Below are 17,503 nucleotides of genomic sequence, written 5' to 3'. Positions count from 1 at the left end.
TCTCTTGTTTTTTTGCACATTCAGTTGCCACCTAATTTTTATCTACTTCTGGTTTGATTTCCATTCCTGCTTGATGTTGATGTGCTTCTGCTAGACTAAGCAGGGAAGTCATCTTAGCTTTATTTTCCATGTTTAAAAACTTTAACTGTGTTTGGGTCCTCTGAGGTCAGCAAATGTGTGCAGTCCCACAATTCAGCTCCTATACATGTAATCAATTTCAAGGAGGCCTGTACCTCCTTCGGAGCGGGAAGTATATAGTCTTGGTATGCACTGATTTTTTGTAAAGTAGGTGAGTGTGAACCATCCTTCTTATTTTCCTATCTAATCTGTCCAATATGTTTTGGGGGCCAGTCAGCGACTCCGAAACTGTAAGTTAGGACAGGAAGAGCAAATTGGTTTATAGCTTGAATTTTGTTCCACAATGTCAACAATTTTTTCAAGATTAACTTAAGCCTTCCAAAATATTCCTTACCAAGTTTTATTTTAATATTTTATTGTTGATCCTTAAGATATTTATACACTCCCTCTTGCTCAAGTTCTTTTATATCACATTCTTGTCCCCAACTGATGTTTTCTTGCTGCTGCAGTTTTTCTGCTTTTTAAAGGTTGTTTTTGCACACTTTTCAAGACCAAATGACATTCTTATATCTGAAAAAGTTTTGACTACCTGCAGTTGTTTCTTCATTTCCTCATCAGATGAGCTATACAGTTTTAATTCATTGACAAAAAGAAAAGTCTTTACACTGTTTTCTAGGAGCCAAATTAGGGCCATGGCCTAATCTGTTAAGTAGACAGCTAAATGGGTTAAGGGCAAGACAGAATAGCAGTGGTGACAGGGAGCCACCCTGGAATTTATCCCCCTTTGGATTTTTATCCCTGGAATAGTAATTTGTCCTTTATCATGTCTTAATTGCAGAGTGGTCTGCCACTGTTTCATGGCCACTGTAATGTAGTTGATCAATGTAGGATGTATCTTACACATTTTTGAGCACTATCTTATCCATGAATGTGGGATACTATCAAATGCTTTTTTATAGTCAGTCCATGCCATACTTAGATTCTTCCCCTTTTTATAGTTCTCCTTTATGACTTTATTTAGCAGCAGATGATCCTTTGTTCCATATGACTTTCTTTTATTGCCCTTTTGTTCTATTGTCATGATTGAGTTTTCTTCTAAATGACCATAAACTCCTTTGGAATCAATTCCGGTGTATAGTTTATACGTAGTTGGAAGGCAAGTTATTGGTCTATAATTTTTAGGGTAGATTGCAGGTTCACATTGTTCTTCCTGTTAGCTAGGTTGGTATCTGTTCAGGGTGTGCACATAAATAGTTCTTTTCATGGCTAAATCTTCGTGCGTGGAAAGATGTTAACCAGAAGTTGCGTACTGCATATGGGCCTGGTGTTTTCCAATGAGAGGCTTTTCTTTACTTTGTTTCAATCTGTTACTTCATCCCATTTCATATCCTGCACCTTTGAACTTCTTATACTTTCTTTTACTACTACTATCCATTTAGCATCTTTGCTATGTTCTACAGGATCTTCATAAATACTTCTCCAAAATGTATCTATTTGCATTTCTTTTTTGGATGGTCTTTCAATTCCTTTTATCTTGTTTCCCAATTCTCCATAAAACTTTTTGGGGTCATCAATAAATGATTATTTTGTACCTTTCCTTTATATTTATCTGTGTATCTTTTGAGTTTTTCTGCCTAGGCTGTTATTTTTAGCTTATTTGCAATAGTGCATGATAGATCCTGATCCATTATAATATTGTGCATTTCTTTTATCACGTCTATCTTTCCAAGTATTTTTGTTGCTCTATTCCCTCTTCTGTACTCTTCTAACAGTGACTCTTCTTGTCTTAACTGCTTTATAGTTGTCTCTATTCGATAATTCCATGATGGTGTTCAATTTCTACCCTTCCTTTCCCTTGCTACCCTGTGTTCTTGTGGTAGAATTTTATGTTATTAATTTAGCTGCACAGTAATATATCCTATTTATTTATATCACATGAATCTCTATGGAAAGTCCTAATTACTGTTCATTTTATCAAATGTCTGACTTTTGGGGTTTTATTGACCTGTCTATTTCATTGATCTTAATGTATCTATCTCTAATCAAGCAACTCTTCTCTTGGCTCATTTTCTAAACTGAGGGCACATTTTTTTTGTTCTCCATTTTTCTGCTGGCATTCTGTAGGAAGTTCTATATCATCTTCCTGTGGCACACACACTTCAATTTCATCCTGTTATCCATTGCTTTGTCATATGGGGACTCAGTGACCTATCCCTCCTCAACATTGACTGCTCCAGAGTTGCCAGTTTCCTGTTCCTTCCCTTGCTGTCCAGCTTCAAGTGAATGTTTATACTGGTTTCCTGTGGAAGCCTCCAAAATATCTTCATATGGCAACTGACCAGTTCTGTTCCACTGGTTTCTCCTTAATTTGGATGTCTATTCTGTCCTGCTGTGGTGCTTTGAGTTAGATTTTCTACACTGAATCCTTCACTTAGCAGGTACTCCATAAACTCAGTTTCTGTTTCTTTAACTTCTCCATTACTAACCTTCTTTTCTACTTTTCCTCTGTCATTTTTTTGTATTAAGTTTTCCACGTCTCCTTTGCCTGTATTTCTCTTCAAATGTCTTTGCTGCCGCTGTTATTGTATTGATTAGTTTTGCTTTTCTCCTTTGCATAAATATTACACCATATTAAATCACTTTCTTTCCCATGTCCATATTTCTTAAGATGCTTCCTGATCTTCCTGTTTCTCCTTACTTTGGGAACTCGTTCCTTCATGCTGTGATGTAAATTGTTTAGACCTTCTACAGCAAATCCTCCACTTCGCAGGCATTCCATAACTTCAGCCTCTATTTTTTTTTAACTTCTTTACTAATCTTTTCTACGGTAGCGTTGTCGCCTCACAGTAAGATGCTGTCCGGTTCGATTCTCAGCTAGAGCGTCTTCTGCGTGGAGACATGCGTGAATGGGCATACCTTCGTTGTAGGTTGTGCATCAGGGCTGGTAACTCTGCACGTAAAAATCAACTACCAATCATTAGCGGACCGGAGTTCCGCTGTGGCGACCCCTAACCGGGAAAAGCCGAAAGACACAACAACAACTAATCTTCTTTTCTACATTCCTTCTTTGTGATATTTTCTTGTGAAATTTTCCATATCTGGATTCCTTTGCCTATATTTCTCTCCAAATATCTTTGGGGTTGCTTTTTTATGTTGAATAATTTGGCTTTCAACTTTGCAAAAATACTGCACCATATCAAATCTCTTTCCCATGTCCATATTTTTTTATACTTTTCAAAAATCTCTAGGATTTGTTTATATTTTCGCACTTCCTTAGATGCTGCTTTTTCCAAACAAATCTAAGTTTTGTGGTCTATGTAATGTTTTTTTCACAAATATGTTGTATAAATGAACACAATTTTTTATTTGAGGCTTTTGACAGCTTTCTTGTGGAAGTATTTTTCTTCTAATTTCTCTCAATCCTTTTATATATCTTGCATCTGGAAGTACTGGGCTTTTTGCATAATAGTAACAATACATAATTTTTCTTATACTCAATAATCCACTCTCGTCTTTGTTGTCTCTCTTGATGTCCTTCATGCAAGTCAGACAGCAAGGCAGCCTGTCAGTCGGCTGTCGCCAGGTCCGAGTCGCTGCGGTCGATCGCCGCCAAAGTCCGGCATTCTCGCTGTTCGTCGCAGCCAGCATCAGGACATCCAATTTTCTGTTGAATCAGTCTGCCGGCATGGCGCCCAGCGGTGCGGCGTTTGAGCAAGCGAGATTAGTTGGTTCGGATAGCGCCGGGAACTCTACAAGCTAAATTCGATACTGCTTGAAGTTTTCTAAACTTCACTACCTAAGGAGACCCCAGCAACAATTTAACAATTGCAATTGGAAACAAATACTGCAAAATGAATACCTCATTTTGTCTGCCTTGTACTGTTCCGCTGCAGCGGTGGCGTAGCAGCCTGTTAAGCCTGGTGCCCTGCCTTTCCGAGCGGCGGAGGCGGCCGGGTCGAGGTTGCAGATTCCATCAGTTTTTGGGATTTTTGTGGACTGCTACTTCTACAAGGGGGTGGGGGGGGCATACTCCCCCCTGGGGCAGGCCTAGCACCCTTGTAGGAATGTTTCCATATTTTGAGTATTCTACACATTTTTTTTTCAGTCCTGGCACCAGTGCGTTTACCAGGATTCATCCCGGGTCTTGTGCACCTAGCTGTCTCTTCTAATTTTTGACCTACTTCTGTCCATGATATATGCCAAATAAATTGTAGTCTATATATCAGTGTCATCATGGTAAAATTTTGTGGAGAGAAAAAAAAAATGCATCCACCTTGTGAGGGTACTCGCCAAGACTTGAGGATGAATTCAATTTCAGCAATACTACTCTCCTTTGCTTGCTGACTTCTCCATTCAGACTCCTGGGGGGGGGGGGGGGGAAGGTGAGAGAATGTATTTAAAGACCGCTTTAATTGCTGCATGGCTCACACTTATGGTTCTCGTTAGCCCTGCTCTGTTTTATACTTTTGATTGTTGTAATGACTGTAAACCGAATGTGTGCTGCTTGTAGTAGCTCTTGATTAGTTGTACCGGTATGATCTAAGTTTACTGTTTTGTATTGTGCTTTTTGTTTTCAGAGGGGCAGATTCTAAAACACTGCTGCCTTTGTAAATGACTTGCCTCTGATGTAAGCCTTCCCCAATTCCAAAAGACTTTCTGTCCATGTTATTGACTTACTGTGGTGCAAGTCCTTATCTATATGGCAGACCTAACACGGGAATGTGTCACTTGCACCAAAAGAAAGTCTTTTGGAGTCTGAGTAGGCTTACAACAGGAGTGAGTCACTTACACCAAGAGTGAATCTTTTTTTGGAACTGGGCCCAAAAAGGTGTCACTGATTAAGGCCTTGTACAGCTTTTACTCCAATGTGCCTGTTTTTTTGTAGCCTTGGACATTTTTCGAAGTCTGGTCTGAATAGTAACCATTATAATGGCAAACACTTGTGATATAAATCTGTCTAGCAAACTAATTGCTTGATTTGATAAGTTTATTTTTATTTGATGAAAATCATGGTTGGATTGAATTTTATGATTCTGAGCATTTGTTTTTCCCCCTTTATTTTTTTTTTTTACTCAGAAGCATTTCCATCGACAGACGATGATGATGACGACGATGAAGACTCTTCTTCTGAGGAGAAAGACAGTAGTCAATCCAAACCAAACTGTAAGTGTAATGTGAAGTTTGAGATTAGGTCAAATGAATACATTGTGTTTCTTGGATCCCAAAAAAAAGTGCCTTCTTGGAAAGGAGCTTTGGAAGGCTTGCCCACATCTGTTTCCTAGTAGTTTTTTCCTTTACTTGCAAAAGAGCATATTTAGGTTGTCTTGTATGGTATTTTCTGGAGAACGGTTTGTGAAAAATGGGCAGGAAAACTGCAGTAGGGGGTGTAAACAGTAATTTTATTAGGCCTGAGATGAAGTGTTTCTCCTGAGAGAGTAAACATTGGGAGCTCGCAGGGTTCAAGCAGGCATCTCATTTGCACACTGAATCTTGCATGGATTTTGCCTCACACTGTGTGTGTGTGTGTGTGTGTGTGTGTGTGTGTGTGTGTGTGTGTGTGTGTGTGTGTGTGTGTGTATTAGCAGAGAATTGCTTGGAATAGTAAGTTAATTTTGTGCTATTCCAGGCCTAGAGCTAATGGTGACAACTGCAGAGCTGTAGTCTGGGGGAGTATTTATGCGGCTCACTACTGTTTCATGGATTTCCATTGTCCCTCTGCCATTTTGTTAGAGGTGTTATGTCCTTGATCACATCAATGCAGCAGACAAACTTTTATAGACTGGCATGATACAGATGTCTGTTGTAATCTGGTATTGCATGACATTTTAATTTGATCATTGCTGTGATGCTTCAGGCTTTGATAGTGGTAGAACTATGTAGCTCTGCCACAGAAAGCAATAGTTTATTCAATGTTTTACCCTTTTTCTTAATTGCCAAAAATGTTTCAATTCTGCAACACTAAAAAAAAAAAAAAAAAGTACAGATCAGGATTCAAGGGGGGGGAAACATGATGCTCTAGGAAGGCGCACCAAAATAAATCTTGCATGCTCTTGCGTTTTTCATTTTTGGCTTTAATCAACTGTTCAGTTGTACATAGAAATTTGGTTGGAAACTGGGAAAAATTTCCAGTCATTCAGTGAAAGATCATTACTAACATGAAGGCATATTTATTTCAGATTTATAGAAGTAGAAACATCATTATTTTTCCGAAGGTACTAATCATGGTATTCTAAACTTCTGCTGATTGACAGCTTAGTGCAGAAGGAGCAATGTTAATGCTGGAGTTAGGGCATGGAGAGCGTATGAGTCAAAGCTGAATGAACTTTCACAACTAAAGGATTTCTGCTAGTACATAGTATGTTACTGTATGTAGCACAGTACCAAAATGCTTCATTTCTGTTGTACAGAGGTTTATTTTCAATAGTAAAACTGGTACTATTTTCCATGTGTGTACACAATGATTTGGTTATACTTGTAATATACGTGTGTGTGTTTAAAGAGAGTAGTGGGCTGATCCATGGTGGACCCGTTTCAGTCGTGCAAGAAGTATAACCAAGGTAAGACTAGCAGTTTTTTTTTTTAGCAACCATAAAAATGCCAAGAAAGTAGTAGCAAAATGCAAAGTGTGTAACTTGTACTTGTGAATTGCAGTCTACCTGTACATTGCTTGTTGCTTTGTTTTGTACTACTGTTTCATCAAATTAATCTCTTTAGTATGCCTTTTCGTTGTTGATTTTCGCTTAAATACTTAAAATGTAACTTGTTCTGCAAGAAAGTTTCCAACCAGTAACTGAATACTTCTGGAATGCAGTCAGTTTTCCATTTCTGGCTATTAGTTTTTGAAATGATGAAACTGGCATATGTTGCCTTTTTTGTGTAAACCAATCCTTTGGAATATCAGAAAAACGTTTGTTGTCATTGGGTAGACAGAGCTTTGTAGAGTGTCTGTGTGTACCAATTTACATGAGCATGCATTTTTTCACACCAAATCCATTTTAAACTTCGAAGTACATAAGTATGCATGATATTTGTGTTTAAGGCTGATCTAGGTAAAATAGGACAGCTTTTTATACCTTCTGTTAAGGCACAATAGATATTATCTGATTCCCTTTAAAGAGGAAGTATTGAAATTATTAAAAGTTGGGGAAAGATAGGTAAACATGCACTTCTGCTTTTTTTTAAGCTAGAAGTTTGTGTTTGAAACAGGTATGTGCACAGTGATTAAGTGCTGTTTTAAAGAACTGCTAGTGTAATTGCAAGTTAGGTGGCTCAGTTGACTCGTCAAATATAGAGGAATGGTTTTGTTTGGCTCCCAGTTGCCTTTTTATGCATTCAGTTGACCTCTTCAAATGTTCACAGATTTAGGTCTTCAGAAAATAAGTTTCTTAACCCAGGTACAGAAGGTCAGTTTGGAGACCAATTTCTAGTGTTGGTCAGTTAGTAAATATGTAACTGTAACATATGTAGGTGGTGTTTTGCTATCTAGATATGGCACTCAAGTGAAACTTTTAGGTGGCATGTTGCCATCTGTGCTAATCAATGGAGTGTATCCATTTCTGAATGTAATACCAAAGGTTAGTGATTTTAGGGTAGGCTGGAAAATATGAAGAGATGTGTTTTTATGTAGGCTGCATCAGAAACGGAGGGCTTGTTGGAGCCATTTAGTTTTTGTGGTTTGTGATACTATTTGCAGTTAAAAGGCAGAAGTGTATCAGATCAGTTGGCAGTATTAAACCAATTAAAGGTTTTATTTGGGAATTTCAGGTTTCACGTGTGGGACCGCCACTGTCCATCTGAAAAATGTACTTTTGTACAAGTCTTATTTTCCATTTGACCTGTGTGCATGTTGATTTCTTAGTTTACTTTTTGTCTGTTTTTGTTTTATTTGTTGCTTTGCCTTTATAACCATGATTAGAGCGCTGCTTGGCATGTATCACTCTCATCAACTGCTTCAGGGTCATTCTTTTCTCAGTTATCCATTTCCAGGCACCCATTTAAAGTCATTGAAATATGGTATGTGATTCAGATGGCCAAGTTTGGTTAATGCAGTTGAAAATAAGATCCTCTGAAACCCAACACTATCAGAGATGTTCATCATATTGATGGGTTTATCCTACCAGGGATATATAACTGCTGGGCAGCTTCCAGAGCTTTATGGCACCCACTCACCCAAACTTTCAGGCAACTCAAGCTGAGCTGACTAAGACAACGTTGAGCATAAAGCCCTTCAAAACTTTACTGCCCCAAAGCATACACTCCTGAAGCTTTTGAGGATCGACTGTCAGCTTGTGCTTTCCTTTGCTGGGCAGTTAGTTCCCTTTTGGGGGGACGTGGGACTTCCATTTTCTTAAATTTTATTTTATGGCTTTTCTCTTCAGGAAAGTTATTTTAAAGATGAGTGTGTGTTAATGGATTGTCTCGTGACTGTAATGTACTTTTAAATGGACCGGCTTGTTTTCTGTTAGTTTAAACGTGGTGTTAAGTAACTGAAAACAGTTTTTTGTGTAGGAAAATTGTTTATTTTTCTTTTGTGGGGCTGTCATGCTATTCTAAACTGTTGCTTACTGTGTTTTGTCCATCAAAAACGCAACTTGTGGACTGGTAGTGTTTACTGGCAATTGCTGCTTGTCTTCTTCCTTGGGAAAGAGACACTGTTTTTGGCTTGACCATGGTCCCATTGTCTGTCCTCCTTCCAGCCATGAAAAGAAAAAAAAAAAAATAAGCACACAGCCTTTGCCATCGCAGCAAGCTAGCAGTTTGCCTCAGCCCTTTGGTGGGGGACTCTGATGCAGCCATTTGTTATACCTCAGACCACTTGTCTTTTTCCCCAGATCCCTGTGGTGTAGCACAGAGCCACTGTGGCCTGGAGGTATCCACATCATCTGCAGCTGTTGGGGTCCCATAAGTGGACAAGGGAATTTCACGCTCGTCAGTCCTGAGAGAAGGAGCAGGGAATGTTTGCCTGTTATGTCTGAATGCCCTGCCCATCCCTGGAAAAGCTGCTGCTACCATTAGTGACACGATTGGCCCCATTTTTCCTGTCAAAAAGAAACAGAAAACGAAGCCTGTATCTACTCCTCAATTTTCTTTGGATAGGAGTAGTTTACTTTGTCTGGCTCAGTATTTAATTCAGGCTGTTGATCCTTTTTGTAAAGTAGTTTCTGTTAAAAGATAAGAGGGTTTTCTCTTTCCTGAAGAGATTCAAGATCATGAATCTGAACAGGAAAGATGCAGGGATGAATACAGTTTTATTTTCGTCTGATTTTTGATTTCAGACTCTGAGGAGAGCTCAGTTTTTGATTCTCCCCGTGGGGGTTTTGGTTTCTCTATAACAATTGCTAGAATATAAGGAACCAAGCTAACAATATTGTTGACCAGCCAGCTCACAAAAGAAATGTCAAGCTAGGTGAATCCGCTCCACCTTATTATAAAAAAAAAAAATAACTTGATGCTTTCATCTTTAATAAAAATGGACTTCATCAGATGAAGTCAATTTTTATTATGGACAAAAGCGCTAAGTTTTTATATAAAGCGAAGCGGATTCAATTGCTAGAATGTGCCAGTGTTTTCAGTGGGAGATAACTTAGATTCCTCAGTCCCTCAGAGAATAGTATGAGTTGTTATAGAAGGATTTTCCAGAACATACACCCATTCTTCCTGTTCTCTCTGCTTTAGAAGATGTCTGTTACCACTTGCAGTATTCCTGATAGTTAGCCAGCTGCTCTTAAAAAGGCAACTAGGATATGTAAAGTTCCTCTGTCTTTTACATTTTTATACAGTATTCCCAAACCTTACCTGCCAGTTATAGCTTTAGTTGATCCCACTGCTGCTAAGCACTTAATTATAATCCACTCTTTCTGATATGGATGGGAAAATTAGGTATGGTAAAGTATATACTTATGCAAGTTTGATTTTCAGATTTTTGAATTGTCAGGCTCATAAGTTAGTTTGTTCTGAGAAGTTGTGAAAGTATGAGTAATGTTTTGTCTGCATTTTCCTGAGGAAAAATCTGCTTTTTATTGCACAGGTTACTGCTCATTGTTTACAGTGTGTGTATGACTCTGATACTTTTTCCAAGGCTATGGCTACTGGTACGGTTTTGAGGAGGTTTGCATGGCTGCATTTTCAAAACTTCTCTGATAAAGTCAGATTTTAAATTCTCCTTTGGGTAGAGGTCTAGTGTTTGGCTCCTCTACTGCAGAGGTGATGAAAAGGGCCAGCTGATCCAGAGAATTTCTAAGGTATTTAAACCGTCCTTTTTCCAAAATTTCCAAGGAATTTATCTACTCATCCAGTTTCTAGTTGGTGTTAATGTAACCCGTACCTATTCAGGGCTAGTTGTTCTCTGGTTTTACAATATTTTTGTGAGTTTCTATCCTGTGACCTTTCTTCTATCAAGGTTCAGTTATTGACCATTTCAGCATGTCTGCCTGTGGCTCCTCCTCTTTCAATGCAGTCTCGTATCAAAATGTTTTTGAAAGGGGTTTTCTACAAGAGGCCACGAAATAAACTGGTAGCCCTCCTTGAGAATTTAATTTTGTGTTAGAGAAGCTAACACTTGCTCCATTTGAACTAGCTAACCTGTCTCGACTTTAGGTTTTTAATGTGGAAAAGTGTTTGATTGCTCTGACCTCTGCAAGAAGAGGGTATAGGTTGTAAGCTCTTATGGTGAATCAACCTTCTTAGTTTCCACAGGGATAGGTTTTCTTTGAGAACTGATCCTTCTTTTTTGCTTAAAGTAGTATCTGAGTTTACTTTAAGCCAAACTGTATCTCTCCATTTTCTTTCCTGTGCGAAGACAACTCTGGTATTATCTTGACAGAACTAAATCTTAAGGTAAGAAGGGGCAACCTGTGTTAAAATGTACAATTTCCAAATGGTTTGTCTAAGACCATTACCTTTTATTATGCTTACCATAGGGAAACTGTTTCAGGCAGGGTCAAGGCCCCCTCTACCCAGGGTCTTGGCTTAATCTGTGGCTTCTTGGACTTCTGCACATACCCTTTTAACAAGCACTGTAAGCTTGATTCCTTCTCTAGGTCCAAGTCTGGCTTGTTAGGAGCATTCTGCAGGGGCTCCTGGACACACTCTTCTTCCACCATCCAAATATAGTAAGCTAGGGTAATCTGCCTATATAGCGAAGGCTACTGCAGCAGTAATTAATATGATGAACATATTACAGCTGTGTAAATAAACTTACCATAAGAGAGGATGATCACTTCTGCAGTAGATTTTCCCTCCCTCCACCCCCCCCTTTTTATGTCAGAGGAGAGACATTTTTTGTTTGTTCCTAACATTGTCCTTTTAGGGATCAGCCTCCCTCTCTGTTGGCAGGAATGCTCTGAAGGGCTTGGTGCCCAAACTTGTCTTTCAGTCAGATCAGCTCATGCCGCCTAACAATTTGGGTTGTGGAAGGTGCTGTGAAGTTTTGGAAGCTGGCTGTTGCATCTTTAGCATGATATAACCCATATATCTAAGACTACTGCAGTAGTGATCATTTGAACATCTACCGTTGTGGGAAGCTTGCTTACACAGTTGTACTTGGAGCACATTCACCCAAACACTGCTCCAAGAGCAGTTTTAAAAACAAACTGGAAAACAAATCCCTTCCAGTGGTCCTCTGTGCAACTGCAACCAGATATTGTCAGACTGTGCACTGTAACATAAAGCATTCTCACGCCTTTAAGTGCTATGCAGTTTTCCTCTCTACAAACCTCACCTCTTTTCAGTACTGGTTTCTATATATATATATATATATATATATATATATATATGTGTGTGTGTCTATCTTGGCCCCACTGTTGTAATTCATCTTTATGTATTTTACTTCCTGGTAGCTAGGACAACGCAAACCTACCTGACTAACCTATCTAGTTTAACCTGCACTATTTGCTCCTGTGGCTCCATTTTTTTCTTACTCTGAAAGCGTATTATAGACCTGGTGCACAATTATCGTACTAAAGCATCTACATCTTCATGAGAGGTTTGGCTAAGTCGTATGCTTGTTCATGAACCAGAGTAACAATAAATAAATATTACTTTGTTGACAGCTGTTATGCTTCCATGACCTGATTGGTCTATTTATTACTTTCTGGATGAGGCTGTCACTAGAGGTATTTATCCAGGCATCAGTGTTTTTTTCTTTTCTTTTGAAAGCCTTGACACTATCCAGTTCCTTTTGTAAACTGGTGGATTCTGTCCACAGTGCCACCTAATGTGCTGCATCTGTCATTGCCCAGTTGTTGCTGGGAAACTTGTAGTAAACTCAGCCTTTGTTCTGTGTCAGTACAGCAGTCTGCTTAGCTGCTGCACCAGGATTGGTGATCTCACAATGGCATCTCACTCGCACCTTCCTTTGCCAGTTTCTCTAGCACCTCAGTTGCTAGAACTTGGCCCTGAACAGCAATTTTTTTTTCCTTTTATTATAGGATGTTTATTTTTGCTGTCCACCAGACAAATTTACTCTTAATTGAGGAAGACTATTTACTCCTGTCATGTATTGCTGAGTCCATGAAGCTGTGTAGCTACTCGTACAGTTTTTTGGTGTAGGCTTGGACATTAATGCTAGTTCCAACTGAAGGAACCAGTGGCTGTGAAGCTGCTTATACTTACTCTCAGGAGATCGTAGTCAGCTTTGGAAAAGTTTTTGTTAAGTTGTTCTCACCTTCATTCTTGCTGGTTGGGTTCAGAGCCGATCCTCGGCTCCGACTCGTCCATCTTCAAAAGCTCGAGAGCTGCTGTTTGCCGCTTCTGCTACGAGGTTGCGTTTACTGGCTCAGGTCGTATTTTTTCAATTTATTGATATATATATATATTTAGAACTTGTATATTATTAGTTAGAATAATTCGTGTTCATACATAGTTGTAGTGTTTAATCCCCCCTTGAAAACTCGTTTTCTTCTTAGGGAGTTTTCCCCTCCCTCCCCCAGTCCCGTTTTCCTCTTTAAGGTAAGCCGTTTCAGTTAGAGGCTTATCCTTGTTTCCTTTTTTTAAAGTAGTAAAAAATTTTTTTTTTCATTAGAAATTGTGGTAGTTGGCAGGTCCGTTCACACTTTCTTATAAAGTGTGTGTGTGCTGTTAAGGTGTGGTAACTTGTGTGGACTGTGTGTGTTTTTCTAGTTACCTACTTCCCTTTGTACTCTTTGTAATTTGATTTTTCCTTTACAGGAATGTCTAAAGACATGAAGTGTCTGGATTCAAGAAGTGTGACTCATGCTGTCAGAAAATGTCTCTGACAGATGGTCACCCTTGTCTATTGCTTGGGCGCCATACACCTGCAGGACTCTTGTTCGGTGTGTCACACCTTTAGTCCAAGAGTCCTGCAGGAGCGTAGGAATAAGCTTATCCTTAGGGGTTTGCTTAAACCTGAAGGATCACCGGCCAAGGCTCAGTCAGTGAAACCTTCCAAGCCATCGAAGCCGCCGGCTCCCAGTTCGGAGCTGTTGTCGGGTGTGGCGTCTGCTTCAACTTCGGTTCTGGCTGGAACCGAAGTACCCATCTCCAAGCCAACTTCGGCTCCGACTGGAGCCGAAGTACCTATCTCCCAGTCGGCCCCGACTCTTCTGTCTGAACCGTCAGGGAGTCCAAAACGCTCCAGATCGCCATCCTTAGTCGATACATTTGGCTCCGGGGTCGCCCTTGCTGCAGTCGGAGAGAAGTCATCGATCCCACTCTTCTTCGGTCGTCTATCTGACCATGATTTGGAGAGAGAGTGGTGAGCAGGCTTTTAAAATCGCAGGCCCTGGCTAAAATGCTATCCAGCCCCCCCTCATCAGGGTTCGGCTCTACCTGTCTCTGCAGTAGTTCCTCCTTCGACTCATCCCTTGAGCTCGGAGCCGGAGCATGCTGAGGCTGGGATCATGGGACCGTCAGCACCGATACCTCCCCTTTCGGTTCCATCGTCTGCTCCGATCTCTTCCATGGTGCTGTCCTTGGAGGGATCTGGGCGCCGGGACTCCCTTGTCGACTCCGAGGGGGCGAGTGGCATCGGACCCTTGTCCGACCCCATTCTCCCTCTCTGAGCTTTGGCGCAGGTGAGTTTGGCTCCTACATCGGCTTTGGAGCCGTCTCTCTCGGTGCCGGGAAGGATTCCGGTCTCTTCGGAGCCTTCTCCGATATCGGGAAGAGGCGCCTTTGAGGTCATGGAGTGTGCTGGCATCTGAGTCAGCCTCACAGTCAGCCTCATCGGCTCCTCCCCCCATGGTGCCTGCTCCTGCCTCTGCCCCTCCTCCAGACCCCAAGCGTGGGGAGCAAGCGCTCCAGGGCACCCCATTGGGTGTTATCTTCCTCTTCCGAGGCCTCCCCCATTCATTCAGAGGAGCCCCCTTGAAAGAGGAAATGCAAGAGGAAGCATGTTGACTCCCCTGAGTCTGTCACTTCAGATACCGACTTGGAGGAGTCTGAAGGATCCCCGAGATCCCCCTCTGAGGACGTCTCTTTCTCAGACTTCCTTGAGATTCTTAGGCAGAGGGGGAACTGGACTACCCTTAACCCTTCCGAGGATGTCAGTATTCCTGGACGCGTTTGGATCCCGACCCTCCACCTCCTGGGTGTCTCCTCCTTTCGATCCACTGATGTCTGTGGTGGCTCGAAAGGCGTGGTCAGCTCCCGACACAATGGAACCAACTCCCTGCAGGCCCACAATTTAGTACTGCCCCACAAGACAAGCAATTTCTGACCAAGGGTGTTCCCATTGATGCCATGGTGGTAGCAGCGGCTACAAAAAAGGAGTTGGCTGAAACTTCTTCGTCTGTCCATCCCCCTAAGGAATCTAGGACAATGGACAGATATGGAAAGCGGATGTTTTCCTCAGCGACCTTCTCCATGAGGTCGCTGAACTATTTGTGCCACTTTACCCACCTTCAAAAGGATCTCCTTAAAGAGCTAGGAGATGCCCTTCAAGATCCATCAGCTGCGGGGGCCCAGGCTAAGGTTGCCTCCCAGCTGGCGACTCTTAATTCGGTAGTAAACTCCTCCATGCGCTCATCTCTTATGCAGCTGATGGTGCGAGTAGGGCCGCAGGCACAGGCGTGGCTTTGAGGAGGCACACTTGGATGCGGTTATGCAACTTTGCGGAACCCTTCAGGGCGTCTTTCACCAACACCCCCTTTGATGGTTCTGCTCTGTTTGGACCACAGGTGAAGGATACCCTTACCAGGTGTAAACAGGAAGGCAAGACTCTCTCTGCTGTGGGAGTCCGTTTTTCCACTCCTTCAAGACTGTATCCCAAGGGTCAGAAGAGTGGAAAAATGTGGTTCCGGAAACCCCAGGGAGCCGTGCCTGACACACGTGGAGAGTTCCCCTCCAGGGGCAGAGGAGGGAACAACAATAGACACCGCCCTAGGGGCAGAGGGGGTCCGCAAAATCAGGGCCAAAGAGAATCTTTCTCTGACGAGCCCTTCCAGCATCCCTGAAGTGCTGCCCGGCTGTCCACCTTCGGAGGCAGTCGGGGGAAGATTATCGCTGTACCCAAAAGCCTGGCAAAGTATAACGCAAAACAGATGGATACTGTCTGTCATATCTGAAGGCTACAAAATCCCCTTCCTTCGCATTCCACACATTCCCAACAAATCCCTTCCAGATGTTCCACCCAATCTAAGGGATCAAGCAGTTTAAGAAATTTCAAAACTGCTAAGAAAAAGAGCCATCCAGTCAGTCCCAGCAGACCAGCAAGGATCCAGAATTTACCCAAGGTTCTTTTTGGTACCAAAAAAGACAGGGGACTGGAAACCCATTCTGGATCTCAGCAGACTAAACAGGTCTGTTCAAAGAACGAAGTTCCAGATGGTCACGCTACAGTCCATTTTACCCTTTCTGGGTCAGGACAATTGGATGTGCTCCATGGATCTTCAGGACGCGTACTAACATATCAAAATGGGACAGACGCTCCAGAAGATTCCTCCGCTTCTGGCTGGGAGCCAGTCATCAGTTCAGAGCTCTGCCCTTTGGTCTCACCACAGCCCCCAGGGTGTTCACCGAATGTTTGGCAGTAGTTACCACTCACCTGAGACGGCAAGGATTCCAGGTGTTTCCATATTTAGACGACTGGCTCCTTACTGCAACCACCAGGCATCACCTGCTGCGAGCCAGAGACTACACCATCCAAACTAGGCATCACAATAAATTCGAAAAGTCTGCATTGTCACCGTATCAATCTATCACCTTTATAGGCGCAAACTTAAATACAAAGGACATGACAGCGAGACTTCCAGTAGACAGAGTGTTAGACATTCGACGACATGTGCAGGTCTTATTAGGATGCAAAAAAATTCAGGCCAGATTCGTCCTAAGAACATTGGGTCTCATGGCAGCAACTGTCATACTAGTCCCCCTTGCACGTTTTCACATGAGGATTCTTCAGTGGATGCTGTTAACACAATGGTCCTTCCAGTAACTCCCAATGTCTTGCATAATAATGATCACACAGTCATGCAAAAAACTACTTGTTTGGTGGATGGTTTCCCCATCATTACACCAGGGCAGACCATTTGTTCTTCCTCCTCCAGTAGCTACGGTGACCACGGATGCCTCCCTGATCGGATGGGGTGGGGGGCATTTTCAGGGCAGAACAGTCCAAGGCACCTGGCAGCCTCACGAGTACCATCTGCATATCAACATCTTGGAGATGAGGGCCGTGCTTTTAGCGTTGCAAGCTCTTCAGAACTCTCTTCCCACCAGGACCATTGCAATTCAAACAGACAATAGGTCAGTAGTATGGTACATCAACAAGCAGGACGGAACCAAGTCCTACCCCTTATGTCGAGAAGCAGTCAGAATTTGGCATTGGGCGATCTCTTCCCAACGGTTTGTGATAGCGCACATTCCTGGGAAGTCCAACGTTATAGCAGACAGGCTGAGCAGAGCAATTCTCATGCCTCACGAGTGGTGTCTCAATCAGACCGTGGCGGACAAAATCTTCCGCAAATGGGGTCAGCCTTGCTGCGACCTTTTTGCCACCCCCTTCAACAGCAAGTGCGACAATTTCTTCTCTCTCCTCCCTATTCCCGAACACTTCCCCAGAGACGCTCTAGTTCACGATTGGCCTCAGGGCATTCCCTCTGTTTCCTCTGATTCCCAAACTAATACAGAAAGCTACCACATTGGGATGCAAGATGATCCTCATTGCCCCTTACTGGCCTCGACAAATTTGGTTCCCGTTCCTGCATCATCACCTTCTGGAGCAGCCCTGGACCCACTTCCAGACCTCCTGATCCATCAATCGGGCGGGCTGCACCAATCTCTTCAATCTCTCCAGCTCACTGCTTGGTTGCTCCACTTCCGACCTTAGCCAGGCTTCCGAACATCTCCCACTCGGTGCGTGAAATCATCTTATCCTCGCATAAGTCGACCACTAGAAAAAGTGGAAACGTTTTTCCTTATGGGCAGAGACCAGGAATATAGATCCCTTTTCAGCCCCTGTGCACCA

At 42.2% G+C, this 17,503-nt stretch overlaps 1 protein-coding gene across 7 annotated transcripts in view; it reads left to right on the top strand.

Annotated features, from left to right (window-relative positions):
* Positions 1–5,531, top strand: part of FGFR1 (fibroblast growth factor receptor 1) — a 566,249-nt gene extending 560,718 nt beyond the window's left edge. For 3 of the 7 annotated variants that reach the window (XM_044084322.1, XM_044084323.1, XM_044084324.1), the window contains exon 4: positions 5,155–5,504. In XM_044084322.1, the coding sequence (XP_043940257.1) occupies positions 5,155–5,360 (206 nt within the window). In that variant the 3' untranslated portion in view covers positions 5,361–5,504. Of the gene's footprint in view, positions 1–5,154 lie in introns of all 7 variants that reach the window. The other 4 variants (XM_044084327.1, XM_044084326.1, XM_044084325.1 and 1 more) reach the window with 4 other exon arrangements.
* Positions 5,532–17,503: the final 11,972 nt, after the last annotated feature.

The sequence above is a fragment of the Protopterus annectens genome, chromosome 9.part0 (genome assembly GCF_019279795.1).
Source record: "Protopterus annectens isolate FY-2018-M chromosome 9.part0, PAN1.0, whole genome shotgun sequence".
Classification (NCBI taxonomy): domain Eukaryota; kingdom Metazoa; phylum Chordata; order Ceratodontiformes; family Protopteridae; genus Protopterus; species Protopterus annectens.
Note: the sequence above shows the minus strand (reverse complement) of the source record. Positions and strands in the feature narration are given on the sequence as shown.